Raw genomic sequence first — 27128 nt, forward strand, 5'->3', positions numbered from 1 at the left:
CGCTTTTCGATCCATGGGAAATCTGGGACCAAATATAGCCCCAAATAATTCTAACGTATACAGTAATATTGACAATCGACTTTACTACATGCTACCTGGTGGGTGGTGCACGATTTTCGGTATCTGCCAAGATTAACTCTACAATTCCTCTAATAGTGGAGAGCTATAATTCCTATATTAAATCCATTAATACAACGCAAGAGGATTTTATCGAAGATAAATTTCCGATTGTCGACACTCTAAAGTTAAGGCATTTATATTAGATGTTTGTTCTGTTTGCACTCCACTGTTAATATCATCCCCAGGCTTTCATGTGGAGGCCGACCACTTGATTCTCCAGAACAACCTCGTATACATAGAAATTGTCCAAAGGTACCGGATTATTCTCATTTTCAGTGCTTATGCTAATCAAACTATACAGATTTGCAAAGCTCTTATTCTGTTGAGGACTCCTCTTTTGCCACTCTCCGGCACTGGATTTGATCATCATCCTTATTGATCGATCTCTATATCTATATTGCATGATCGCTACCTGCTACATATTCCTTGAATCAATACCCCAGCAGGACTGAAATCACCGGGGACTCGTCGCCGCCATCTTCTCAGCTCATCAATCCCCCCAGTTGATATATCTCAGCTCAACCATCAGTTCCATTTCTTCCTTTGCACCTGCCCAGAATATAAGAAGAAAACAAACATTAAAAATGCCTATCACAGGGTAAATCCCCTCTTCCAATCCAACAAAACCCCCAAACTAACACCACAAAGCGTGTACTTCATCCCCTCAAACCCAAACGCCTCAACGGCCCTCCAAATAATAACAGAGCGCCTCCGCGCCGCCTTCCCAAATGAAGAACTAACCCCAATCGGCCGCTGGGGCCTGGAACAAAAGCTCCTCCGCGACACCCCAGGCCTACTCCCCTCCTCAAACTCAAACAAAAAACCCCCAAACCCACGGTACATGCAATTCCTCTCGTTAACCCACTACCCAACCCACGGCTTCATCTACACCTCGGAGCCAGAGAAACCCGCCCCAGCACCAAACCAAAATCAAAACCAAGGCGCGCCTGGTCCCGTAAATGCCATTGCGCCAGATCACTCTCCCTCCCCGCCAATGGTCATGACTACTATCCCACCTTCCTCGTACGGAACCCTCTTCCAGCACTTCACCTACGCTTGCCAGCCTGTCTGGAGCCACCGGTTCACGCTCGCTGTCCCGAACGGGATCGTCTATGAGGTTGGTGACTTCCGCGTGCGTCTTGGTGACGTGCGGCAGACGTTCCCGACGGCGCGGGTGCGTGGTACAGTTGTTGAGATTGAGTGGCGTGGTCCGTCGATTGTGGAGGCTATTCCTGTGGATCGGGGGGATGGGTCGTTTAGGGCTGGTGCTGGTAATGGTGATGTGGATGTTGAAGCTGCGGGTATCGACCTCGCTAGCTCTGCGGTTGAGGAGTCCGATATCGATGCTGAGTATGCGGCGACTGCGTCGCTGATTCGCGAGTTTTGGGGGAGATTGGGTGTTGAGGCTCGGGAGGCGATTCTTATTCCGAACGTTGGGATGGAGGTTAAGGATCGGTTGAGGAGATGGAAGGAGGCTGGGTCTGGGGTCGATGCTAGGGTTGATATTAGTGTTGATGGGGCAGGCTCTGTGGTTGGTGAACGTGCTGAAGAAGATCCTGATCCGTGGTCTGGGGCGGATGTTGCGAGGCAGTTTATGGAGGTTTTGAGGTTTAATCGATAGCGGAATGCTCAAATGGTGGGGGTTGGGTTATGGCTACTCCTTGTACGCTTGCTACTGTGTTTTGCGGAAATGGCTAGTTGGAACAAGGTGGCGAAGTTGAGACAAACCCAGCACCGTCAGGGTTATAGGGAGAGAGCCATCATTCCTATATTATGAACACTTGACCCAAAGTACCGCCCAGTTCATTCCGTCTGCATTTCAAAGCACACGCTTGATCGTAAATCATCCAAGATGTATAGCCTAATGGACATAGACTACAGGAAATCGGTATTGGAAAATTGAAATGGAAGAGAAACATTCTCGTTAAAAAACCGCGACGTCAGCTAATATGGAAAAAGGCGCAATGGTGGAAATGCGTCGTTTATTTTTGCATCATGAGCTGAACGAACTCGTTGTCTGTATGGGGATGGAGAGGTTAGCATTTGGGCAGACAAGTGCCTGTAGGCTCCAAGATTGTTTCCAAAACATACAGTCGATCCGGCCATCACCATCCTGATCCGCCTCACGGATCATCTCGTCAACCTCGTCGTCGGTCAGCTTCTCACCGATGGAAGTCATGACGTGGCGCAGCTCGGCGGCGGAAATGAATCCGTTGTTATCGCGATCGAAAACCTTGAATGCCTCGCGGATCTCCTCCTCGGAATCGGTGTCCTTCATCTTGCGAGCCATCATGGTGAGGAATTCTATTGCACGTCAATAGCCGTCTCTCATTTATATCAGTGGGCTATGGTCAAGTACCAGGGAAGTCAATGGTGCCGTTGTTGTCGGCGTCAACCTCGTTGATCATATCCTGCAACTCAGACTCGGAGGGGTTCTGGCCCAGCGAGCGCATGACAGTGCCAAGCTCCTTGGTGGTGATTTGTCCTATTGGGAGAATTGTATATTAGGATACCTTTCTCTTGAAATTTGATCGCAGAGGACACTGCTGTGTGCTCAACTGAGCTGTCGGGCGCGACCACACGTACCATCGCCATCCTTGTCCTATTCCGCAACAAAACAAACTCTCGGTCAGCATTTTCGACCTTCAAGTCTTTGATTTGTATGTGGAGTCACTCACAAACAGGGAGAAGGCCTCCTTGTACTCAGACACTTGCTCTTCGGTGAGGGAATCAGCCTAGATGGTGCGATGGTCAGTGAGGTTCAAAGGAAGAGTGTTGCCCCGCATTGTGGGGGTTTGATTTTCGACAACGCAACACACAAGTTGAGATAAGTTATGGGATCAGGGACATACCATGATGAATGTAGATGGGAAAATACAAAGGAGGGGTCAAATGAAGAAGTTGAAGAAGAGGGTTAAGGGGAACAGCCTTACAAGAGTTACCAAAATAGCGTGCCTGAGGATGCCCAGTCAGCGTCGTTTCATCTCAGGGCGGTGGGGGCCGTCCTGGGGCTGGACGTTGCCATCATTTGAGATGTGTACTTCGTCCTTTGTACTTTGTGGGTTTATTTTATTTTATTCGGGTATTTTATATATTAATATATCTAGATCTCTGGATCTCTATATCTCTTTTTATAATACCGAGGTATGAACGATATCTCCTTTTTCGTAAGATATTGATCGCTAGACAAAAGCTTGATCCCGCCCCTCTGCTGAGCGAGCTAACAATGATAATATCTGCCGAATACACATGGAGCCTAATTGCATTAGGAAGGTCTTGGCTTTTATTTTGGATTTCTTTTATCTCTAGTACTTTGTGGTAGACTGCGGGGCCCTAGATTTATAGATCTAAAACCAGGCAGAGTATTAAACGACATGTTATAATGGTCTATATTAATAACACGTAGTTGTTCAGTATATTAGCCTTCGAATTTGCATGATCTTGAGAACACCATATACCTATTTAGGCCATGTTGTCCTAAATCCGGGGTGTCAATGCTACGTTTAATCGAGCACGCCACCCATAGGAAGCCATTTGCAGTGGTTGGCACGATGTCACGAGAGACATCATTTTAGTCGAGAATATATACAACAATGGATAGGTTAAATGATCTTCAAACGTTACCCAGCCATACGAAAATTACCCCACTCCACGTGGACAAAACCACGGATTACATGATGAATACCGGGCATACGTAACCCCTTCGGACATGTGGAGAGCTCCTATCACTCACTTCCGGCTACATCGAGACTCTTAACCATTCAATCCCAGCTTAACACTTCCACCTGATCATGACTCCTATACCCTCACCAAATTAATCAACCATCCACACAGCCTGATCCTCCCAACGCCCTCACAATGTGGCGGGATCGAACCAACCTGTATGCAACCCCATATACCCAACTCTACCTTAAGCAACCCGTCAGCGCCGGAAATAGCCAAAAAAGCAAAAGAAGAAACACCACCCATAAAAGCCAGACTACAAAGCATAGCAACAACTAACAGTCCACCTCAAAACCCAGCTACCTCTCCTACCGCCAATCCCTAATCCACCACCCAGCCAAAAAGCCACAATTCACACCAACAAATGGCTTCTCCGACACACCCTCGCACCCGGAGGAAAACAGGCGCCTAATACCCGAACCAGACGAAGATGGCGACATGGTCATCGAGATGGATCTCCTCCCGCCGCGCTGGGTCGACGTGCAGGAAGAAGTCTCCGAACTCTTATCCGAGATCGCCCAGAGCTCCGCCCAGCTCGACAAGTTACACCAAAAACATCTACTCCCCGGCTTCGGCGACGAAGACCTGCGCAAGCAGGACGAGAGCGTTATCGAGCGCTTAACGCAGGATATCACCCGCTCCTTTCATGATTGCCAGCGCGCTATCATGCGCATAGAGACTATGGTCGGCGAGTCGAAGGCGCATGGTGGTGTTACGAATGGGGAGGAGACCATGGCGAAGAATATTCAGATCTCGCTTGCTGCGAGAGTGCAGGAGGCTAGTGCTAGGTTTAGGAAGAAGCAGAGTACTTATTTGCGGAGTATGGGGCCCTTCCTTCTTTTTACGTTCTTGTTCTTGTTATCTTCCCATGGAGGCGGAATTGGTTGGTTCAAATATGCTAATATGGCAATTTGTCTCTGTGCAGAATTGCGCGATCTCGAGGGTATCGCGACGCCGTTCGATGGCACGCCTACACAGGCCCAGAACCCATACACGGATCCGTCAATGATGGAGTCAGATGCCGACAGGTCCTTTTCGCAGACAATGTTGCAGCAAACTTCGCAACGACAGACTGGTCAGAATGATGCTGCTATTGCGCAGCGGGAGCGCGAAATCAACGATATTGCAAAGGGAATCATTGAGCTCTCGGATATTTTCCGTGAACTACAGAGCATGATTATCGACCAAGGAACCATGCTGGACCGTATAGATTACAATGTCGAGCGAATGGGCACCGAGGTTAAAGCTGCAAATAAGGAGCTGAAAGTGGTATGTTACCCTTTTGAATTTCGCTAGAACGAGAAACTGACTCATATAGGCCACGAGCTATCAACAACGAACTACCAAGCGCAAGATCATGCTATTACTCCTCCTAGTCGTGGTGGGAATGATCATTGTACTGGCTGTGAAACCAAAGGGGAGCAGATCAGCGCCTCCGCCGCCTCCGGAGGATGAATCTTCAAACAATATCCGCTCTATGTTGGCTTACCGGGGGCGAAGGCATCAGTTGTCGAACCGCTTCGCGCGAGATCGGTGGATGGATCCGGATATATTCCGATGACGTTTTTTCTTTTCCAAGTAGCATTGGTTCATAGTTAATGTGACCAGAAGAGCAAACATTCCCTTTGCACGTCGGTAGTTGCCGTATTTGTTTACATAGTTTTGGTTGCAAGTAAATATATGCGTAGGTATTTAAACACGATGTCTATATTGTATGGAGATGCTAGGTATCATGCAAAACACTTGCATGGAGAAAATTCGGAGAAAATTGGACTACAGGGCTGTGATCAATGCCATGTTACATGCTCCAACTCTTACATTTGGTTACTTCATACACGAAAAAAACAAGAGATATCAAACATAAACCGAAACACGAATGCCCAGGAGGCAGTCAATGGAATAGAAAAGAAATGGTTAAATCACACCACACCAGGGCAGCCGATGCACATAAATTACCAAGGTAACATATGGCCCCGACCATAATGATTCAAGCTCACTTAGTGCTTACCCTGAGTGGCAAGCAGGTCAGCAACATCAGCATCTAGGTCGCCGGCCGCAAAAGCCGCATAGTCCTCCTCACCATGTGAGATCTTGCGTCTCTTTGCATGGCCATCGGAAGCAATATCGAAGTCATTGCCATGGTTCGAAGAAATAGTGGATTGATCAGTGACAGCAGTCCCATTACCTGATTGTTGCATGTCGGGGAAGTTCATGGGGTTCCATTCCGAGGTGTCGTCGTCCACCTCTTCAGTAAAAGGACCATGGCGGAGCTGCTGCTTTTCTGGCTGTGGGGACCCTACTGGCGTAATAGCTTCCACCGGGGGAGGTGTCAAAGCTTCGACTTCTGGGCGGCCGGGTGCGTCATCGTGTCCGCTGTGTTCGCCGGGGTTTGTGGAGGACTCCTCACTGGGTAGACCGCGCATGATCGCATCTTCGATCTCGCGCTTCTCGTTATCGACCGAGGTTTTCTTCTGAGAGAGTTCGGTGCCAAGGACTTCCTCCTTTGATAGCTCTGCGCGATTGGTCTGGAGGATCTTCTCAAGCCCATCGATCAGGGCGCGGCGCGACTTGATTACCTCGGAGACGGAGTTTTCTGCGTTGGCAAGCGTCTTCAAGAGTGAACTTAAACGTGCGGCGTGAACAGGCAGTGTAGGCTTCGGAGACTTTGGGTCATGGAGCTTGTCGAACTCTGAAGTAGCGGTTGCGGCGGAATTGTTGGAGTTGATGACAGCCTTGTTGACAGCAGTCTGCAATGGGTTGAGAGGCTGTAGTTCTGATGGGGTAGATCCCGAAGAAGTGTCCTTGAAGAAAGAGCCCCCGAGGGTTTGCTTCTTGTTTGTAGGACGAGCTTTGTCGAGTTCTGTAACATGATCAGTTTAGCTGTGCCCTCATTGTACTTATTGATTCGACGTACCGTCTATGCGAGCCTCCACTGCATCCAGAATAGCTCCATCGAATACACTGCGTTGTCTCCAGACCTCCACGACTCGGCGGATCCTTTGTTGGTATTCATTCGACGAGCCCTTGTAAGCTGCTGACGTAGCATCGACAATTATCTTTTGTTCTGTTAGTTTGAGTTGTAATGGCGGACTGAGAGAGACGGACCGGGGATAGCGCGATGAGGAAATCATTTTTCCCGCGTACTTTGGATTGCTGGGCCACCTCTGTAGATATAATTAGCAAGCGGTGCGGAGCTCAAGTGTAGGAGGACATGTGTACCATTGGCTAGGTAGATCAGGTTGAGTCGCTTGGGAGGCGGCGAGTCGCGAATCTTTTGGAGCCAAATTTGTCCGGTACGTTCAGCATGGCGTCTATAGTTACAGGCAAAATATCAGCAAGTCTCTTTGGAGTTGAAGCAAGTGTCCGTACCTGTGGAACATGACCCATTGCGCAACAGTAACGATGCTTTCCTGTGAGTCGTTCAGAGCAGATAGCTTTGCCTTCACAGCGTCATCAGTGAAAGCCATGATGAAAAAAAATAGGAAGCACTGCAATTCAACGGGAAGCGTTTGAGAAGTGAAATTATCAGATCTGAAGCGCAAGTCGCAATCACGGTGGGAGACAAATAGGCAACAAGGAGCAATTGAAGATCACTAGTGAGATTTTGAACTGCAGTGAAGTTGCAATCAAGTAAAGCCACCGGAACAAAGCCAAAGAAAATATCAAACGAAGATCTCAACTCTCAACCTTCTTCATCGCAAGTGAAGTTGAGGTGCTTTGTACCCCAAGCTTGAAACATGGATAAGCTTACCGCCCCGGAACCGGCAGAACATCGGGGCTCCGAGCCCGCCCCGGCCACACCTGTCAACACTACTTCCTCTAACTATCAACTTCCTGGTCCTTTGATTACTTCTCCTCCTGACCATCTTCTTGATTCAAACGTCTTTATTGAATCATACAACAGTCAAAAACAATCCATTCCCAGCATGGCTGACCGTTTTCCTTCCCTAGAGGACTTCTCTGAGGGTATACTTGAACCCACCTTACTCTCCTTACACCGGAGCTAACATGACCCGCATTTAGGCCAGACCGAAGTAGCTGACATCCAAGCTACCACCGATGACGATTTCCTTGCCCGTGAGCGTGCTGTACTCGGCGAAGATGCGGAGCAATTCGCTACTTCTCAAGACCACGTTGCCGGCGGGAATGTAGGCGCGGGGGATGACGACTTGCTCGGCGGAGGCGACGAGCCCGTTGAGGAAATTGGCCAGTTTGAATCATCCTTCCCTTCCGTAGCGACACAGAACCAGAACGAGGTATGAATTGACTCTTGGATACTTGGGTGGTGAATGTACAGTATGCTGACCAGGGGGTTACATCTGCAGCGCGTTGCTCCCGGTGGCACAATCACTGGCTCCGGCTCACCCTTCCCCCGCACCGGATACCAGAGCGCCCAGGAACCCGAAGATGAGGGAGATGCTGTTCGGTGAGTCCAATCTCAAACACTGGATGACGGGGCGCATTGCATTTTGCGATCTATATTCATCTTGTTTCAGCCTAGATCCCTAAGCTAACGTCTGTCTTTCAATTCTCAGTGAATGGCGCGAGAAGCGTGATGCTGAGATCACCCGCCGTGCGGAGGTCTCCGCCGAAAAGAAGGACAATACCGTCAAGAAGGCACAGGAGGATATCGACGACTTCTACGTTTCTTACAACAACAAGGCCGATAAGAACCGCTCCCACGCCCGTGCCGAGGCCGAACAGTTCCTCGCCAACCGGGAGGACACCTCCGCCGGTGGCACCAGCTGGGAGCGCATTGCTAAGCTGGTTGATGTATCGGGCAAGGGCTCCGCGGGCGGTGCCAGCGGCTCCGGAAAGGAGCGTTTCCGTGAATTGTTGATCGACCTCCGAAAAGACCAGGATGCTCCCGGTTCCAGCGGAGTCTAGGTGGTTTGCTTTGGCGCGTGGGGGATAGAACATTCGGGAGTCCGGGGTTAAGACGTGGTATTCACAAGTTTCCCACATTTACTCATATGATATGGCTTTTTCTACATCCCCCTCCCCGCATTATTTGGTAGCCTGGCCGTGATCTGGCAGCTACATCTCTTGTTCTCTTATTTTATTTTACTCCACGCAGCGATGTCTCTAGGGGGGTTTGTAAATTAGTATCTCACTCAAATTGATAGCATCGTTAATACCACGGGTTTCCTTCTCTGGACGGTTAGCCTGATTAGGTATCTTTATTATACGCTTAACAGTACAATGGACAGTCGCAAATGTACAACAATCACGGAGGTGGTTGATAAACTGTTCTCGGATCAAGAAAAATACATGCATACTCAATTCATATCATCATCCATCGCTTTTCGCATATCCTTAGTCAAGCTCGGTAACATCACCGCCGGGCTCACCAACTTCCTGCTTTCCCTCTTCCTCTATCTCCTTCAGTTTCTTCTGGCCCTCTGCTGTCGTGGCGTCCACGATTCCTTCCTCCAAGCTGAGCATGCCACCATTGCCCAATTGCTCCACAACAACCTCTGCCTCCTCAACGGACATCTTGCCGAGAACCTTGTTGACTTCGTCCAACGACTCAGTTGCCAATGCCTTTTGCAGGTCTTCAGGGAAAGCGTCGAAGATCTTGCGCACCTCAATCTCAGTAGGGTCCTCGCTGTTGGCGGCGGGCAGGTTGATAGTGATCTTGGTGTTGGGGTCAACGGCATGCAGCTGGATTTGCTCTACTCCCGCAGGATCGTTGGATGCTGAGCCATCCTTGCTGAGCTCAGCGGAGCGGGTTTTGATACGAGCATAAGTTTCATTGACATCATTAAGGAACAAGGTAGATGCGCGGTGATCCTTGGTAGTGATGCTGGAAGGTTATATGTTAACCATTGTTTGAAAAAAGAAAAAGGTAGAGAATTAACAAACCGAGTAAAGAACAGCTGGATGCCGTCACGACCGAGCGAACGGCAGTATTGCAGAAGCAGACCTTGGTGCACGCACTGGCGAGCATAGTCATCTTGGCCCTTGAGCTGACTATTGAATGCCTCAACAAGTAGACCGTCAGTCTCTTTCTCGGCGACAATGTCCGGGTTCGCTGAGATGAAGTTCAGATAGGCCTTGTAGTCCCCAGGCTTGAGCTGAGCGAACTTCTTTGCCAGAGGACTGATCTCGATATCGGCAGGGTCTTCATCATCGCCTTCATCATCGGCCTTGGCGGCAGGGCTTCCCGCACCCGGGTTCAGAAGCTCAACAGAGCTCTCCTTTGGTTTGGCAGCGGCCTTCTCCTTCTCAGCAACCTTGGCCACATGTGATTGGTTGAAACCTTCATGCAGCTTATCACTAGTGATCTTGGCACCTTCCTCCTTCTCAAGTTGTGCAAGCTTTGCGAACAATTCCTTTTGGAGTCCTTGAATCTTTTCCAAGTGTCCATTCACACCCTGAATGTATGCCTTGAAGAGGTTCTCAGGCTTAGAATCGCCAATTTCCTTCTTCACCTGGTCCACCAGTGAGCTCATCATCTGGGAAAACTTGGGCTGTTCCGGCTCGTGTGTGTATACTCCCTCCGGTGGGGTGGGGGCCTGGTCTTCGGCGGGGTTGCTTGCGAACTCCATAATCGTCGTGAAAATGAACTCATCGGGGGAAGCAGATGAGTCTTCGTGCTTCTTGAGAGACTCTAGAAGCCTGTCGATGCGCGACAGCAATCCATCATTGATAATGCGCTCGTACTTCAGGGTTTTGATTTCATGACGACGCTGCTCTCGTTGCTGGTGAATTTGGGCCTGCTTTGCTCGGATGAAAGAGCGCTTATCAACATTGGGATGAACTTCGACATCCGAGTCGTCGGACAGCTCCAACGCGTCCCATTTGCTGTAGTCAAGCACCATCTTGTCTGGCAGTGAATGTGTAGAGTAGGTATGAGGTGGGGTGGGTGTATCAGCGGCAGAGGAAATAGGTGGGAAACAAAAGGTTTTGAAGGTCCTGACACAAAATATTATGTAGCAAGTTGACCGGTATATTTTCGAAGCGATTCAACCCAGCGAAACCCAGAATAAATAAAGCTTCTGGCGCCAGAACAGACGAAGATCCAAAGCTCTCGACCGGCTTCCATGGGCGGTAAATTAAGGCAAAATCACGAGCGGTCGAATAAGGCAAATTCGGCCCCAAAAACCGCTTTGCCGATGGGCCGTGGGCGTCAGATGAAGCTCCAGACACATCCGCTCTTAATCCATCACACGTTCCAAGGAGCTGAATGTGTGCTATGTGATGTGCTCAACTTGAACATATTTCGTTCAGATATGGCATGTCGACGTTTTATTCGGTGACATCATTTTAACTCCATTCCGTTTCCATCCTTGTCCGATCCAACTCCGAGATGCGCGGTGCTAGGCTGCCTGTGTCTCTGGCCTTGGGTGTCAGCCCACGGCAGGCTTTGAGACCATATAGCTCCTTTACTCGCGATTTACTTCCCAAGACAAGATCGTCTATTATCTCTTCCGGCGACCACAATGGGTTGAACCGCCTCTATTCAACCGCCTCGGGTGCTGCACTCCGGGATAGTGCCAACCCACTCTTGCTTCAAAATAACAGCTTCAAATATACCTCTTCTACGTCTCCCATTGTCTCCCAAGCACGCCTTTTATGTTCAACTTCTCAACTTCTCCAAGCGAAACCACCCGCAACCTCCACAGATCCAACTACCCAGTCAGCTCCAGGATTGAAAGAAGAAGTGGAGGAGGACAAAGGCTTTGAATTGTCTGAGAGGGCAGCGCAGGCAGCACAGGTCAACATGAGCGCCAGATTGGCCAAGGAAGGCGCATCGGGAAAGAAGTCCGGATTCGCTGAAATCTGGCGGCTTTTGAAGATCGCGCGCCCCGAATCCAAGGCCCTCGGTTTCGCCTTCTTTTTCCTCCTAATCTCCTCGTCGATCACAATGGCAGTTCCCTTCTCTATTGGTAAAATCATGGATGCTGCGACCAAGGGCATAACCGAAGGAGGCGGCGAATTGTTCGGCATGAGCATGCCCATGTTCTACACTGCTCTCGGTGGAATCTTACTTCTCGGCGCCGGTGCGAACTATGGGCGCATCATCATTCTTCGAATTGTTGGTGAGCGAATTGTTGCCAGGCTGCGCTCCAAGCTTTTCCGTCAAACCTTCGTGCAGGATGCCGAGTTCTTTGATGCCAACCGGGTTGGTGATCTAATCTCGCGCCTTAGCTCCGACACTATAATTGTTGGCAAGAGTATCACGCAGAACTTATCCGATGGTCTACGAGCTGCTGTTAGCGGCGCAGCTGGGTTTAGTCTGATGGCTTATACTAGTGCAAAGCTGTCCACCATTTTGCTTGTGTTGCTTCCTCCAATTGGCCTCGGCGCTCTCTTTTACGGTCGAGCCATTAGGAACCTAAGTCGCAAAATCCAAAAGAACTTGGGATCGTTGACTAAGATTGCGGAAGAGCGCCTGGGCAACGTCAAGACTAGTCAGTCGTTTGCCGGTGAAGTTATCGAAGTTAACCGGTACAACAAGCAAGTCCGCAAGATCTTCGAGCTTGGTAAAAAAGAGTCTCTGATTAGCGCAACCTTCTTCAGCTCGGTGAGTCAGCAGACTTGATTCTTCCAGGCTTTCTTTTTGCGATTTTGACTGACTCGTTACTAGACTGGTTTGATGGGCAATATGACCATTTTGACCTTGCTATATGTTGGCGGCGGGATGGTTCAGTCGGGAGCTATTAGCATTGGACAATTGACTTCGTTCTTAATGTACACTGCTTACGCAGGCTCCAGCATGTTCGGCCTCTCCAGCTTCTATTCGGAGCTGATGAAAGGTGTGGGTGCAGCGAGTCGACTCTTTGAGTTGCAAGATCGTCAGCCCACGATCCACCCAACCAAGGGTCTCAAGGTTGAGACCGCGCGTGGACCCATTCGATTTGAGAATGTCACATTCTCCTACCCTACCCGTCCCGCTGTGAAGATATTCCGGGAATTGAACTTCGAGATCCCTCAAGGAACCAACGTTGCAATCGTTGGACCATCTGGTGGAGGCAAATCTACCATTGCATCCATTTTGCTCCGGTTCTACAGCCCCACTGAGGGCCGGGTCCTGATCAACGGGAAAGACATCAACGAAATGAACGCCAAGTCCCTTCGCAGAAAGATTGGCGTGGTTTCTCAGGAGCCAGTGCTTTTCTCTGGAACAATCGCTGACAACATCTCCTACGGCATGCCTCGGGCAACACGCTCAGAGATCATTGCTGCTGCACGCAAGGCCAACTGTCAATTCATCAGCGACTTCGTAAGTTCGCCGAGCAGCTATTATCTTCATGAACTTAGCTAACCTAATACAGCCTGATGGGCTTGATACTCACGTTGGAGCTCGTGGAGCTCAGTTGTCCGGTGGTCAGAAGCAGCGCATTGCCATTGCGCGTGCCCTTATCAAGGAGCCTGATATTCTGATTCTGGATGAAGCCACTTCCGCCCTCGACGCCGAATCCGAAACCCTCGTCAACAGTGCGTTGGCCGCTCTGCTTCGCGGTAATAATACGACAATTAGCATTGCCCATCGTCTTTCCACCATCAAGCGGTCCGACACGATCATTGTCCTCGGCCCCGACGGCAAGGTCGCCGAGCAGGGCTCCTACGATGAACTCAGCTCCCACCCCGATGGCGCCTTTACGAAGCTCATGGAATGGCAAATGAGTGGTGGCGAAACAACGCCACCTCCGGCCAAGACTATTGAGGCAGATCAGCTCTGGGAGCTCCAAGAGGAGTCAGAGCCTGAGCTGGAGGAAGAAGAGGTAGAAGAGGTGGAGGAGACAGCCTCTCAGAAGAAGGACTAATTGTACTCTAACCCCCGTTCACTCTTAGCCCTACCCTTACACTGCCATCCCATTACGATGTCTGTTCATTCTTGTTGATGTTTTTTTTTTCTGTTGAAATACATGTTCCCTCATCTACACTCACCTCTTACGGCCCTCTCTTCTCATATTCCCATACACATTCTGCATGTTAAAATTTCCGATAGATACTAAATCAACAATTACTGTATACAAATCTTGATATCAATACTATTGTTCGAGTACTACTTTTATTACCCGGTATTCGCTATTCGCTCACCTCTGTTCTGGCATGATATAGAGTTGAAAAAAAGTGATACTGAAAAACGTATTTATGCTTCGAACGAACGCGAGAATTAGTGAACGCTCAACAATTTACATAACAGCCCCTACTTAGGTATAACTAGAAGGGTACTCTGCGGTTTATGCTTTTGACCCCCTTTGTATACATCTAAAAAGAGTGTCCAAAAACACATCAGAGTGTTCTTATGTACAACGGTCCGTATATCACCTGAGCTAAATCAATCAGATTTATAGAGCCCTACGTGTCCAATGACAGAAGCGGTATTGGTCGCCAAATATTCTTGTTTTGAATGTACCTAGTATTCATTTAATTAAGCTTGCTACAAAAGGTATGTATGTCGTCAGTAGGTGAGATCGCCCGCCTGACAGGTCCCGGAGTCCCGTGCGGTCCCGCGACATACCTTGCTTAGTAACCAGCCATATGCCGACCTCAACAGCGTATTACAGCTTTACTATGATCTCATCCCCTATTTTACAGAATCTTTTACTTATACATAAGAAGTAGTGGTTGAACAGACGACCATGAACCGCATACGTAGTCTCGTCGCCCGTCCGGCAGCGTATGAGCGACTGCAGGACTCCACTACCGACGACGCCGATGAGACAACATACACGGAGCGACACCAGCAGGCTCGCTTTTCAAGATTACAGTATGGCATATTCTTCCTCCTCGGAGTGTCTATGCTGTGGGCCTGGTAAGTGGAACTCCACGGTCCCCCAACCCGGAGGAACAAGCTATATGTGTTGGTTCAACCATAACTAACGTGGAGCACAATTTAGGAACATGTTCCTTGCCGCGGCACCCTATTTCTACAGCCGGTTCCAGTCGGATGATTGGACCAGGCTACATTACCAACCGTCGATTCAGTCTATGTCAACTGTCACCAACCTCGGAGCCGCCTATGCCCTAGCAAAGCTCCAGAAGAACGCCTCCTATCCACGGCGTATAACGTTTTCGCTGTTGATGAACTCTGTTGTGTTCACCATTTTGGCCTTTTCGGCAGTTGTCATGACTGATTCCTCGCCGCGGGCGTACTTCGGCTTCCTGATGGTGATGGTGTGCGCTGCGAGTCTGGCCACTGGTATCAACCAGAATGGCGTCTTTGCATACGTCTCCGGGTTCGGAAGGGAGGAATATACCCAGGCTATTATGGGTGGACAAGGTGTTGCTGGTGTCTTGCCTTGCATTGTTCAGATCTTCTCTGTGCTGGCTGTGCCGCCGAAGGAGGATAGCATTAGCCCAGACCAAGGTCAAGATCAAGGCCCCAGCATGCCTCAGACGAGTACGTCGAAGTCGGCGTTTATTTACTTTCTTACGTCTACGGGTGTCTCCGTCATTGCTTTGCTGGCTTTCCTCTATCATTTGAGACAACAACCTTCTTCGAGGCAAAAGTTGTCAAGAGATGACGGGTCTATCGCGGATGACCGTGAACATTCTAAGACTGTCAGCCTGTGGACTTTGTTCGTTAAGCTGCGGTTCCTGGCATTCGCTGTGTTCGTCTGCTTTTTGGTTTCTATGGTGTTCCCAGTTTACACCGCGGAAATCCAGTCTGTCAACGACCCTGCCAGTTCACGGATCTACGATGCTAGTGTCTTTGTTCCCCTGGCGTTTTTAATCTGGAACTTGGGCGACTTGGCCGGGAGAATGTGTGTGGCTATTCCAGGAGTGTCCTTGGGACAGCATCCTCAGATGGCTGCCATTGTGGCCATTGCCCGTGTTATTTTCATTCCCATGTACCAGCTCTGCAACGTCAATGGCCAAGGTGCTGCCGTAAAGAGTGACATTTTCTATTTCCTTGTACAGTTCTTCTTTGGTGCAACTAATGGGTATCTGGGGACAAGCTGTATGATGGGCGCTAGTCACTGGGTTGTTGCTGATGAAAGACCTGCTGCTGGTGGATTTATGAGCCTGGTTCTTGTTGGTGGACTGGCTGCTGGAAGCTTGTTGAGTTTCTCTGTTGCCAGCGGTTGATTTTAGTGTCATATAATTTGTGTTCATCTAATAGACCCAAATATAACGAATGACGAGCCATCCAAATCCTTCCATTACTTGATATCGGCATGAGTACTCCTTTGTTTGGTGACCCATTGAGCCCTTTAATGTAGCGCCTGCTTTCCGTTTGAGTAGGAGCCCTAACTTGAGACTCCCAGTCAAAAGTTTGTCGGCTGTCTCCTTCACGTTTTCAACGGCTCTTAGTCGTAGTCAATGGGGACTCTGGAAAATCTTCTCCAAACAGTCCCCCACCATTCTACGTTCCCCAGTCAATTCCTACTGTAAGCCTGTTGTCTCAGCTCTACCGTTTGCCTACCCCAGTCCCCTCCTCAATCCCTTCATCTTTCACCTCTCTCCTCTTCCTTTTCCTTCTTCCCTCCTCATACAGTTCCCTCCTTCGATATTTTGTTTTCTCAGTTGTCTTTGGTAAGGGTAACATCTCTGAATGTCTTTAGTCGTATATCTTACTGTTTCTAGTTGTTCATGATGACTTTCGACTCATTGGCTATGGGCGGCTGGTGCCATGCCCCAGCTGTCCCTTCATTCTGGAGTCTACTGAGCGGACTCGTTTCATTGGTGAGTACTTATATACAAGAATACGTATTCAAGGAATCTGTGTCTCATATAAATCGAATACCACAGCTATCCGTTTACTATGTGGGCTGGATCATCCACACTCTCTGCTTCCACCCTCTGAGTGGTTACCCTGGACCCAAGCTGGCTGCCATCACTCCTTTGGTTCATCTCATCTGGGATATCCAGGGCAAACAACATTCGACCATCAAGCGTCTCCACGACAAGTACGGAGACGTCGTCCGCATTTCTCCGAATGCTCTTGTTTACCGTGCCGCACCCGCCTGGAAGGACATCTACGGTCACCGCAAGAAGGGACAGAAGGTCTTCGTCAAGGATCCGGCCTTGTATGCACCCACTCCCAACGGTGTCAACGCTATTATTACAGCCAATGAGGATGACCACTCCCGGATGCGCCGTTTGCTGACCCACGCCTTTTCCAATAAAGCCCTCCGTGAGCAGGAAGAGATCCTCCAGATGTACGCCAGCATGTTCATCGAAAAGCTCAAGGGTCTTATGGGCAGTACCGCGTCTCAGGACATTGACATCACTTGTTGGTTCAACTTCACCACCTTCGACCTCATTGGCGATCTCGCTTTCGGAGAACCCTTCGGCTGCTTGTCAACTAGCACATACCACTGGTGGGTTCGGATTATTTTGGATGCCGTCAAGGCAAGTGCCTATCTCAAGGTCTTTTGGTTCTACCCTTTCCTCGTGCCTTTGGTCCGCGTCCTGGTTCCCAAGCATCTTCTTCAGAAACGTCAAGCTAGCTTCGACCTGAGCGTCGAGAAGGTCCGTCGTCGTCTCGCCCTCGGTGCTACTCGTCCCGACTTCACTTCCTACATCCTCAAGCACACTAAGGATGGAAAGGGCATGTCGTCTGAGGAGATGGATGCAAACTCGGCCGTGTTCGTCTTGGCTGGCAGCGAGACTACCGCAGCCCTCCTCTCTGGTGTGACATACTACCTTCTGCGCTGCCATGACAAGTACGAGCGCTTGATCCGAGAGATCCGTGGTGCTTTTGACAAGGACGCTGACATTAAGCTGTCGACCCTCGTCGACCTTCCTTATCTGAACGCTGTGTTGACTGAGGCCATGCGCGTGTACCCGCCGATTCCGTCCATGCTTCCGCGCATTGTTCCCGAAGGCGGAGCAATGATCAACGACCAATACGTCCCTGGAAAGGTGAGTACAATATGGTAGTTCTAGATCCAATGTGTGTGTGTATTTGGTGGACAATATACGAAGTGCATGGAGCTCGTTTCAGAAAAGACAGTCCCACCTTCGCTATTCCTATCTCAACACAAAACACAAAACAAAATTTCGGTTTCAGAGCTCAATACTGACAACAGTTAAATAAAAACAGGTATCCGTCTCCATATCACTGTACTCCGCCTTCCACGCCGCCTCACACTTCAAGAACCCCGAGGTGTTCGTCCCAGAACGCTGGTTGGACGAGTCTGACGAGTACAGCAATGACAAGAAGGAGGCCTTCCAGCCCTATTCTTACGGTCCACGCAACTGTCTCGGTCAACAGTAAGCAAACATCCCACCACTACCTACTCACTCGACCCATATTTTCGCCTAAGCTATACCAGGCAATGTTTGCTAATATTTCATCTCCAGCCTTGCGAACGCCGAGATGCGTCTCCTGCTGGCTAAGCTCTTGTGGAACTTCGACATGGAGCTGCTCCCTGAGTCTCTGAACTGGGCTGACCAGAAGTCCTTCTCACTCTGGAGCCGTCCTGAGTTGATGGTGAAGCTCTTCCGCGCTGGTGCTGGCTCTGCACTCTAGGTGCATGATTTTAAGAAACGAACTGACGACATCTCTTTTTTTTTAACAACATCTAGTTGAGACAGATCGTTGTCTCGACTGTGGAAAAGCATGAGGCCGAAAAGCGTTTGTCGAAATCTTTGAAATAGCGTTTTCTTCCTTTTGTCTCTGGGGTTGCGGCTGGCCTGTTTGTTTCGTCCTCCCTGGGGATTTGAGTACATAACATATGGATGCATCTAGTCAACTAGGGCTATTGCCCTGAGTACAGAAGGTTGGGGTATTTGGAAACGGGGCATTTCCGCTAGAATAGAAAAAAAAAAGAATCAATACACATATCGGATAGTAATTTGGCCGGAAACCAATAGACGATGTATGATGGACGTGGCATGCTCTCGAGAAACAACTTAATTTGACTATTTCCATAATTAAGGTGAAAGTAGGTAGAGTAATGAAAAAGTGTAGAATGTCAGAATATTCTATATGCATGTCCCTTATGCAATGCTAGTAACCTATCCAAGGTAATGCACCTTTTGTTCAAACACCCAGCCCCAAAGGCACAATATGTAAACAAATGTTAACTCCTGACCATGCAAATCACAAAATTCATATAACTCCCTAGTGTGCTAATGCTTTCCGTATAAGAAGGGACCATCAGAAGAAGTCTTGTTCACCCAGCCATTGCGAATCCATCGCGTAGGCCACCAAATCCGCGGCGCAACACATGTCTTCATGCCCATGCTCCAAATCGAGAAGTTCGAGGACGGCTTTCAGCCTATTATCTAGTGTTTGCTTCAGCCGCGAGATACCAGCTTGAACATCTTTGGTCTGTCTCTCCTTGACGAGGGGCCCGGCCATATTTTGGTTTTTCCCTTCGGCTGCCTCCGATTTCGGTATCATCTTGTTGGGCGAGCAAGGCGTGAGAGCCTTTCGCTGTGGCTGTGCAGGCGATGCTTCAGGTTTGCGGTTCTTGAACAGACTTTGAAGTAGGAACAGTAACCAGACCAAATTGGTACGTGGGGAGTATTCTGCCCAGATGCCAGGAATGTCCGCCAGCTTCTCTGTTTCTATGGGACAACCAGTATAGAGTGTTGCGCGCATACTGATTTTCAATGTTAGCAATTTTCTTAAGAAGCCGAATGAGCAGACATGGGGTAACATACTATCGGTAGGTGTTTCTTTGCATGATTTCGTCTTCGTCTTGGCCAATAGCATCGAACAATTGCTTCTTGTCTAGATCTGAGGACGCAACCTCGGTGAGACCGGCGGGATCATCCGTCAGGAGTAGATCCGCCCGAGAGAGCGAGTAGTCGATGATGGTGGTTTCAAGGGAGCTGATTCCAAATCCACTGGAGGATGGCTGTCGTGCAACATCGTGTTCTGTTGGGGGATCCATGCAACCATCTGCCCGCGTAGAACGTATACAAACATTTCCCAAATGAAGATCTCGATGTTCGAACATAGCATACTCCTCTGCCCGAGCTAAAGCCATGGCAACTCCCCAGAAGATATCGTAGATCTGAAAAATCGATGACCAAGCAAATTTCTCCAGTTCACATCCCGCATCGTCCATCTCCACAATTGCCCAAAGCTGCGTATCGGGGTAAGCTCTTTTGTTGGACGGGTTGGGATTCATGCAGTCGTCTTTGGTCTTCTTATAGTGGTCCCATGCATTTTGGAATGCCTCTGGGAAACGACCTTGAACAACATGAATCTCTCTGAAGCGAGCAAAGCCAGGGATTGGATCCAGGTACTTGAGCATCTTGACCTCAGCAACAATTTCATCAATGGTTGTGAACTTTTTGGACCCGGGACCGCTCTTTGCTCGCAGAGGCACAATCTTGAAAACTCCATCGCCGTATGATTTTAGTTTAGCCAACTTTGATTTTGACACAACTGCCCTACAAGCTTCTTCCCGTAGGTGAAGTTTGTAAACTTCACCGTAGGACCCCTCTGCGAGTTTTGCGACATCGAACATGCTTGCTGATCGTGAAGCCCATGAGCCGAACTTCTGAATGCCTTGCGCGGCAATTGGAGATAATGCCTCATTCAGAATTGGGCCGACGTAATCGCTAGCTTTGGTGTCATGGACAACCCCAGACGACCGTCTGGGTGCAGAAATCTTCTTTTTTTCCGCTTTCTTTTTGTTGGAGGATGTACTTGGTTTTTCTCGATCCTCGCTTGTGGACTCTGACTTCCTAGCTGGGGAGTCTGATGTGATTTGGGGGGGCTGTTCTGGAGCCTTCGGACATATTCCGACTTCCGCCATCGTTTCGCATTGCTTCGATTTTGGCTTCGCCTCCTCCGGGAAGGATTCGACAGAGGATTGCGTTGTCGGGGTGCCCGAATTGTCCTCTACCGTGGATGAACTGGATTCATCAGAGGGGATTTCGGCCCACTCTGGATGCTTGATTTCAATTTTCGTGGGCTGTGCATGGCTGTCCAGTTGATGGGTCGAGTCATCATCGATTGTTACTTGGGCTAGTTTCGCTTGGAGGCTTTCCACGGGGCCAACATGCTGGGTTTTGGATCTGGTCTCTCTGGCCGGGCTTCCTTGGTCAAAAACTGCCCTAGGGGCATTGGCTTTTCGTTTCCCGTACACTCTGCGCTGAGCCACCGACTTGGGCTTGGATTGTTTGGGCTCCATTGGTGTCGCGTGACTTGAAACTGGCGAGAGTGACCGGGTTGACATTGTCGGGGGAGATTTATACACCCAGTATATTAATCCGGGGTGTGGAATGCCTGTGTTAGGGGGGTTAGGATGTTTCTGTTCGACAGCATGAGGTCGAGAAAGATGATCTGGGCCCGAAGTGATGGATCGTGTTGACATTTAGCCTAATCGGGCTTAGCGTAGGGTTGCTGCGGTGAAAACATTCTGCCTTTGGCCTCTGGACTTTTATATTGGACTGTCGTATACTTGAACGGATATTGTTTTGAGTTGTGGACTATTAAATATATAGGAAATCTTTGGGGTATGTTTAGGACCAAGGTACATGTCCGGGGAAAGGGTATATGGATATATACCACGGTAATCCTAGAGTACATATATCTACGGTAGGTATGGCGGTTTTCATACAAGGGATAGAATTCTTATTTTCATTCCATTGCTTATTGAGACACTGGCTTTCTCTCAGAGTCTTTCCCTTACATCATACATAAAACGAACGTGGGACTCAGACCTTTAAAGATCTGCACCCCCGTGGCTGTTTCTGTACATAGTAAATAAATAGTAAAACACCTTTAATTTCAGAAACATATCCCGTGTTTTCCCCCTTTTCTCCAGATTTCTAAAACGGCCATGAAATAGTCCATAGCCCAAGAGGTCTAGATACATGCAAGCCGGATAACCCTGAACGATGAATGGCTCAGTGCCATCCGCAGTGGACATCAAGCCGGGGCTGACCGGAAGTGGCTCCTGCAAGTCACATCGTGACGTACCGGGTATCCCTATGACACCTGTCGAAGGAATGCACAATATCAACAAGAAAAAGAAAAGAAAAAGAAAAAGAAAAGATATAGAACCAATAGAATTATAGCTTCAATTAGAAAAACGGCCGACTAATGAAATAAGAAAAAAAAAAAGCAGAGAAAAACAGAAAAGTTCAGTGACTCGGAAGCACGCGCCCTCGGGTGTGTGCTTTGCTAACTTTTTTTTCCCTTTTTTCCGCCTCCCGCCTCTCTCCCTCTTCTCTCCTTGACCATCCCATCTAAATGTCCTTGTAATTTATTTTCTTTAATACTCTTCTCGATGCTTGGGCATGGCGTTCAACTTCAACTGGTCGCCTTTGATGGCAGACGCGAGTTTTTATACTCGCGCCCAAGATCTGCTCACTGCCGCCCTTAATAAATCGCCGAAACCCCCCATAATAGTCGACGATATTCACGTCACCGAGTTGAACCTAGGATCCATCCCCCCCGAACTAGAGATTCTGGAAATCGGTGACTTGGCTGAAGATCGCTTCCGAGGCATCTTCAAGATGTCTTATACTGGCGACGCCTTTCTCACCTTGAAGACTCGAGTTCAGGCGAATCCACTCAATACTTTCCTCCTCACACGACCAACTTTCGGCTCGCCAGTACCTCTTGCTGCAGCGTATGTTTTCAGCCTCGCTTATCTTTCCTTCGACTTCAGCGTCTCAAATATTTTTGCTGACACTGTCGCGATTCTAGTACCCCGCTCACTATACCTCTACAAATCACACTCTCCGACTTCAAACTCTCTGGATTCGTTATACTGGTTTTTTCGAAACAAAAAGGAATCACAGTTGTGTTCCGTAATGATCCGCTTGAGTCGCTCAAGGTATCCTCGACCTTCGATTCGATCCCGTTCGTGCGCGACTTTCTACAAAAAGAAATCGAAGCTCAACTCCGGATATTGTTCATGGACGAGCTCCCTGCCATCATTCATCGGCTTTCGCTCCGGTTATGGGTTCCAGAATATCGCACAGGGGAGGAAATGAACGACGAGACCGACAACACAGCCAAGTCAAGAAGCGAAGGCCCTGGCCAAGACCCTCTAGCTAGCCCGCCACAGGATCCCGTCGATTCCCTCGGAAATGCATTGAATGAGTCCGAAATCGCATCGCTCTCTTTGGATTCATCGGTCGAGACCCACTCCCTCTTCTCGCAAAAGAACCTTCTTCGCTTGGCCGCCCTGACAGACTCACAACGTACCCTGTCCTTGTTCACTCCCTCGATCCAGGAAGTGGTGTACCGAGCATGGACTTCTCCAATCGATACTAGTGAATTCCCTTCGAGCGTGATCTCTCCACTGAGCCCGACCCTTTCGCGAACACACTCCCAGATGGGAAGTATGTCTTCCCTGCACGAAACCGCCAGCACTGTCTCCATGCAAAGTCGCCCCTCCGTGTCCAGCCATTCATTCAGCACGAGTACCTATGGTCTGAGTCTAGGCGCTGGACGTCATTCCAAAGCCCACGCCCGGAAACGCAAGAAGCGTGTTGTGGATCTGCGTCGCCCCAAGACAACCGATGACGCCATGAGCGTCAGCGATGAGAGCGTCGTGACTGAGTCGTCTAGACCCCCATCTATCGCCTCCGCGCCTCTTCCCATCGTGAACGAGCCGTCAGATGACCCAGTTACACCGCCGCTGTCGCCCGAAGCCGACTCCCACTTGCCCGTTATTCCCGAAAGGCATTTAACCAGCTTCTCCCGCCCGTCACGCCGGGATGGGGATTTATCATACTCCCATGAGACTATCCGTGGACCCAAAGCAGAGGACATGGAAGCCACTCCTCGTGCTACTGTGCGTGGTTATCCCCAGGAGAAGGCCGAGCCGGGACCGTCTGGTAATCAGCGACCTCCGTTGCCTGCAACTGTTCTTCCGTTCAGCAAAGACGAGAACGCCAATGAAAGCGTCGATTCTGTCCTAGTTGAGAGACTCGCCGGTGAAATCGCTCGTCGGATGCGCGAGGACAAGCTTATGACAAATGCATGCAGCGGCTTCTGGAGCCGTCAGCACGAAGACAGCCCTCCACCGGCGTATGGCCACTGAGCGCTTATATCTTTCCTACACTTGAGTAATCCTCGAGTATGACCGTTACGATTTCCTTACATTTTTTTCTTCCTTTCTTTTCCTCGCCGTTTCTTGATTCTTCTTTTGTTCTTCCTTTGTTTGGGCTAAACTGATGTTTCTTTGGAGCGGGATTGTAAAAAACTGGGTTCTGTCATGGTACAGTTGGCGTTAGGTTCTTGGGGGGGTTTCATTTTCACATGATACCACACTCGTTAGCCATTATTTTTTAATTTTTTTTTTTTAGTATTTCTTATTCTAGGGCGGGTTATGGGAGGTACCAAGAGAAGATCGGATGAATATTTGTGTTCAATTATATTTCTGTTCTTGTTCCCCATTCAATTGTTCCAATCGCATAAATCGCCTAAATCTCTCCGATGCGGGTCAAAAAGCTGGAGACAACGCTAGACCCGGGAGGAACTTAGCTCCGCACCGGGCACCGACCACCGCGCACTAGACATCTCTCGATTCCTTCCCACTCCTTTCCCTTCCATCCATATCATATCAACTCCAATATGGCGGGCATGTTCAAGAACGTGTTTGGCTCCCATGAGCCCAAGCCCGATGATGGTATGTTAATTGATATATCTCAATTGCTGAGCTGACTCTGGTAGACTTCGCCGACTTTGTGGAAGCTCCCAACCCGTCGCCTGCCTCCCTCCTCGCCGACTCGACCGTCGTCCCAGCTGGCAACACACTGGCCGCTAAGGCGGTCCCCTACACGGCTTGGTACCGGGTATGGGAGAGGACATCCCCGAGCGATTTCAAGCAGGAGGCCATGATCATGCCCGTGATCCTCTTGATTGTCCTCTTCCATCTCTGGGGAACGCGCAAGAACCGACGCAAGGCGAGGGACTGGGCGCAGGCCCACGGACCTTCTCTTCAGAAGGAGTTTTCCGTCGTTGGATTTGATGGAATCGCCCGACCGGCTCCCGTGGACGGGGAGGCGATCACCGTGGAGCTTGCCAACCCCGAGTCGCTGCTAAAGGAGAGGTCTGCCTCCGAGTTCGCCGCGTATGCGACTGGCCGCCAGAACGTTGCCTTCCTCGACGTCAACATCAAGATGCCCAAGCGATACAACCCCATCACCTTCGTCATGGAGTACGTCTTCAGCTTCTTCTTTGAGAGCTGGGAGCCCCCCGTTGAGAAATACGAAGCTCTGCTGTATGCCTTTGATGGCAAGGAGAAGGATCTTGTTCCCGTTCTCGCTAAGGATTCTGCTCCCGTTAAGGTGCCTAGCTCGACTTACGACGGCTTCATTTGGGCTGTTGTTCACAAGAGCCACATGCGCAAGTTCCGCAACGACCGCTACGATGCCTCCATCACTTTCTCCAAGGACAACCCCAAGCTCCCCTCGTGGGTCACCGTGATGACCGAGAGTGCCGAGATTAGCGATACCCTTCTCACCCCGGAGTTGATCCAGGCCATTGAACAGGCTGGTAATGACTTCGAGTACTTGATCGTCACGGACCAGCCCGTCGACAGACCCACTAAGTATGTAACCTCGGTGGGGGACTTTGATCGGATCAGTTGCTAACAAATGTGTTTTCCCAGGATTGAGGAGACCATCCCCAAGAAGCGCATCCAGCTCTCCGCTAACCTCGCCTCCTCCCCGTCCGGCTACGCCTCCACCCTCCCTCTGTTCAACCAGTTCCTGCGCTTGTCCGACAAGCTGGTCGCCTCTGCCCACTTCCGTGGCGAAGTCATGCGCAAGGTCCGTAACGTCCGCGAAGAGGAGATCAAGAAGCTGCGCCGCGTCGACGAGGAAGAGAAGGCCGAGGAGCGCCGCATTGCCGCCGAGAAGATCAAGAAGGATGAGCGTGAGCGCATCCTGCGTGGATTGAGTGCCGACGAGCAGCGCAAGTTCCTTGACCGTGAGGCTCAGAAGGAACAAAGACGCCAGGCGAAGAAGAGTACCCGGAAGGGTTAGATGGGGTGTCGTTGATCTGGAGGGTTTTTATTCTGTCTTCTCGCTCCTTTCTGTGGGAAAGGTGCGGGTTGAATGTTTTATCCTGCCCTTTTGATACCTTTTTTAATTTGATGTATTCATATTTATTTGTGGAAGGTATAATATATACCATGACACTGGGGATGCAATCTAAACGTTCAGCTATATTCAATACAGGTTTTATGTTCAGATAATTGAGGTTTATGTCTGATTCGAATCCCAGGAAGCAGCGAAGTAGAGATATCCTTGCTGCCTCACACCTGGCACCTGGCCAACAACTTTAACCTCACCCCATCACTCCAATCCAACATCAACATCAACATCAACAGTCATTCCAATTATCCTTATATACTCCGACCCGGTTCATTCATTCATCGAAATGCATTTCCTCGCCACCCTAATCCCATTCCTCCTTTCGGCTCTAACCCAATCCCAAGCCACTCCCACAGGAAACAGTATCAACACCAATACAACCACCAATACCCTCCAGCCCAAAGCCTCCAAATTACCATTCGGAGCCGTAATCACCCACTGTACCATCCCAGACACAATCGCTCTCACTTTCGACGATGGCCCGTACATCTACACTCCCCAGATACTAGATACACTCGCCCAACACGGCGTTAGAGCAACCTTCTTCCTCAACGGCCATAACAGAGGTCACATCGATGCCTCCCCTGAGGTAGTGCAGCGCATATTGGCAGAAGGACATCAGCTGGGGTCTCATACGTTCGTTGATACCACCCAATGACTTGCCCTCGCTTCCCTTCCCCAGCCCAGCCCAGTTTAAGCACCAACACAAACTGACTAAACAACTACCCAGATGGAACCACCCGTCCCTTGACACCCTTCTATATGAAGAAATCGTACGCCAAATGACAATCCTCGAAGAAGCCTTCATGCGCATCCTGGGCTTCTTCCCGACCTACATGCGCCCTCCGTTCCTCAGACATACACCCGTCGTTCTCGGCGCCATGGCTGATCTGGGATACCATGTTATTGGGGCTAGTGTTGATACGAAGGACTATGAAAATGATAATCCCGATACGAATTGGGTTAGTTTTGAGAAGTTCAAGAGGGAAGTTGATGCTGGTGGGACGATTGTGTTGGCGCATGATGCGCATCAGCATACAGTCGAGATTTTGGTGGATAATATGCTTGATGATGTTGAGAAGAGGGGGCTGAGTGGTATGCTTTTTTTTCTTTTCTTTTCTTTTCTTTGTGTTTGTTGGTGGTTACGTGATATGGCTAACAGATTTCCCTTATAGCTGTTACTGTTGGCGAGTGTCTTGGTGATCCGTATGAGTTTTGGTATCGTACTGGCAGGTAGATGGTTGGTGTTGGTGGCAGCTATGCTTCTATTTCCTGGTCGTTCCGGTTCATTGTTGTTTTTG

General features: G+C 49.5%; 13 protein-coding genes across 13 annotated transcripts; 9 read left to right on the plus strand and 4 right to left on the minus strand.

The window, feature by feature from the left end:
* Positions 1 to 704: 704 nt before the first annotated feature.
* On the plus strand, positions 705 to 1741 carry N7537_006401 (uncharacterized protein; the record flags this gene model as incomplete). Its single annotated transcript, XM_056897458.1, has 2 exons — positions 705 to 718; positions 769 to 1741. The coding sequence occupies 2 exons, from the start codon at positions 705 to 707 to the stop codon at positions 1739 to 1741; spliced, it is 987 nt and encodes a 328-aa protein (XP_056753243.1).
* Positions 1742 to 2102: 361 nt separating this feature from the next.
* N7537_006402 (calmodulin) lies at positions 2103 to 2975 on the minus strand (the record flags this gene model as incomplete). Its single annotated transcript, XM_056897459.1, has 6 exons — positions 2103 to 2137; positions 2212 to 2424; positions 2480 to 2605; positions 2707 to 2722; positions 2799 to 2855; positions 2973 to 2975. The coding sequence occupies 6 exons, from the start codon at positions 2973 to 2975 to the stop codon at positions 2103 to 2105; spliced, it is 450 nt and encodes a 149-aa protein (XP_056753244.1).
* A 1003-nt stretch (positions 2976 to 3978) lies between these two features.
* N7537_006403 (t-SNARE syntaxin TLG2) lies at positions 3979 to 5404 on the plus strand (the record flags this gene model as incomplete). The annotated part of the gene is made up of 4 exons (XM_056897460.1): positions 3979 to 4001; positions 4143 to 4663; positions 4769 to 5112; positions 5162 to 5404. The coding sequence occupies 4 exons, from the start codon at positions 3979 to 3981 to the stop codon at positions 5402 to 5404; spliced, it is 1131 nt and encodes a 376-aa protein (XP_056753245.1).
* Positions 5405 to 5840: 436 nt separating this feature from the next.
* N7537_006404 (CTD-interacting domain-containing protein) lies at positions 5841 to 7310 on the minus strand (the record flags this gene model as incomplete). The annotated part of the gene is made up of 5 exons (XM_056897461.1): positions 5841 to 6703; positions 6758 to 6899; positions 6949 to 7007; positions 7063 to 7154; positions 7213 to 7310. The coding sequence occupies 5 exons, from the start codon at positions 7308 to 7310 to the stop codon at positions 5841 to 5843; spliced, it is 1254 nt and encodes a 417-aa protein (XP_056753246.1).
* A 270-nt stretch (positions 7311 to 7580) lies between these two features.
* On the plus strand, positions 7581 to 8730 carry N7537_006405 (clathrin light chain CLC1; the record flags this gene model as incomplete). The annotated part of the gene is made up of 4 exons (XM_056897462.1): positions 7581 to 7809; positions 7867 to 8099; positions 8169 to 8269; positions 8379 to 8730. The coding sequence occupies 4 exons, from the start codon at positions 7581 to 7583 to the stop codon at positions 8728 to 8730; spliced, it is 915 nt and encodes a 304-aa protein (XP_056753247.1).
* A 429-nt stretch (positions 8731 to 9159) lies between these two features.
* On the minus strand, positions 9160 to 10667 carry N7537_006406 (Hsp90 co-chaperone CDC37; the record flags this gene model as incomplete). Its single annotated transcript, XM_056897463.1, has 2 exons — positions 9160 to 9649; positions 9709 to 10667. The coding sequence occupies 2 exons, from the start codon at positions 10665 to 10667 to the stop codon at positions 9160 to 9162; spliced, it is 1449 nt and encodes a 482-aa protein (XP_056753248.1).
* Positions 10668 to 11155: 488 nt separating this feature from the next.
* mdr2 (ATP-binding cassette permease mdr2) lies at positions 11156 to 13616 on the plus strand (the record flags this gene model as incomplete). The annotated part of the gene is made up of 3 exons (XM_056897464.1): positions 11156 to 12373; positions 12437 to 13072; positions 13125 to 13616. 3 exons carry the CDS (start codon positions 11156 to 11158, stop codon positions 13614 to 13616), a joined length of 2346 nt encoding a protein of 781 aa, XP_056753249.1.
* An 822-nt stretch (positions 13617 to 14438) lies between these two features.
* On the plus strand, positions 14439 to 15888 carry N7537_006408 (nucleoside transmembrane transporter FUN26; the record flags this gene model as incomplete). Its single annotated transcript, XM_056897465.1, has 2 exons — positions 14439 to 14611; positions 14697 to 15888. 2 exons carry the CDS (start codon positions 14439 to 14441, stop codon positions 15886 to 15888), a joined length of 1365 nt encoding a protein of 454 aa, XP_056753250.1.
* Positions 15889 to 16392: 504 nt separating this feature from the next.
* N7537_006409 (cytochrome P450) lies at positions 16393 to 18277 on the plus strand (the record flags this gene model as incomplete). The annotated part of the gene is made up of 4 exons (XM_056897466.1): positions 16393 to 16485; positions 16552 to 17667; positions 17849 to 18018; positions 18109 to 18277. The coding sequence occupies 4 exons, from the start codon at positions 16393 to 16395 to the stop codon at positions 18275 to 18277; spliced, it is 1548 nt and encodes a 515-aa protein (XP_056753251.1).
* A 630-nt stretch (positions 18278 to 18907) lies between these two features.
* N7537_006410 (uncharacterized protein) lies at positions 18908 to 20900 on the minus strand (the record flags this gene model as incomplete). Its single annotated transcript, XM_056897467.1, has 2 exons — positions 18908 to 19355; positions 19417 to 20900. The coding sequence occupies 2 exons, from the start codon at positions 20898 to 20900 to the stop codon at positions 18908 to 18910; spliced, it is 1932 nt and encodes a 643-aa protein (XP_056753252.1).
* Positions 20901 to 22041: 1141 nt separating this feature from the next.
* On the plus strand, positions 22042 to 23768 carry N7537_006411 (MDM34 family protein; the record flags this gene model as incomplete). The annotated part of the gene is made up of 2 exons (XM_056897468.1): positions 22042 to 22346; positions 22424 to 23768. The coding sequence occupies 2 exons, from the start codon at positions 22042 to 22044 to the stop codon at positions 23766 to 23768; spliced, it is 1650 nt and encodes a 549-aa protein (XP_056753253.1).
* Positions 23769 to 24301: 533 nt separating this feature from the next.
* Positions 24302 to 25716, plus strand: N7537_006412 (CCDC47 family protein; the record flags this gene model as incomplete). The annotated part of the gene is made up of 3 exons (XM_056897469.1): positions 24302 to 24356; positions 24401 to 25280; positions 25341 to 25716. The coding sequence occupies 3 exons, from the start codon at positions 24302 to 24304 to the stop codon at positions 25714 to 25716; spliced, it is 1311 nt and encodes a 436-aa protein (XP_056753254.1).
* A 397-nt stretch (positions 25717 to 26113) lies between these two features.
* Positions 26114 to 27064, plus strand: N7537_006413 (chitin deacetylase; the record flags this gene model as incomplete). Its single annotated transcript, XM_056897470.1, has 3 exons — positions 26114 to 26463; positions 26558 to 26922; positions 27003 to 27064. The coding sequence occupies 3 exons, from the start codon at positions 26114 to 26116 to the stop codon at positions 27062 to 27064; spliced, it is 777 nt and encodes a 258-aa protein (XP_056753255.1).
* Positions 27065 to 27128: the final 64 nt, after the last annotated feature.

The sequence above is a fragment of the Penicillium hordei genome (genome assembly GCF_028827395.1).
Source record: "Penicillium hordei strain IBT 12815 chromosome Unknown utg000003l_segment0_segment0, whole genome shotgun sequence".
Taxonomy (NCBI): domain Eukaryota; kingdom Fungi; phylum Ascomycota; class Eurotiomycetes; order Eurotiales; family Aspergillaceae; genus Penicillium; species Penicillium hordei.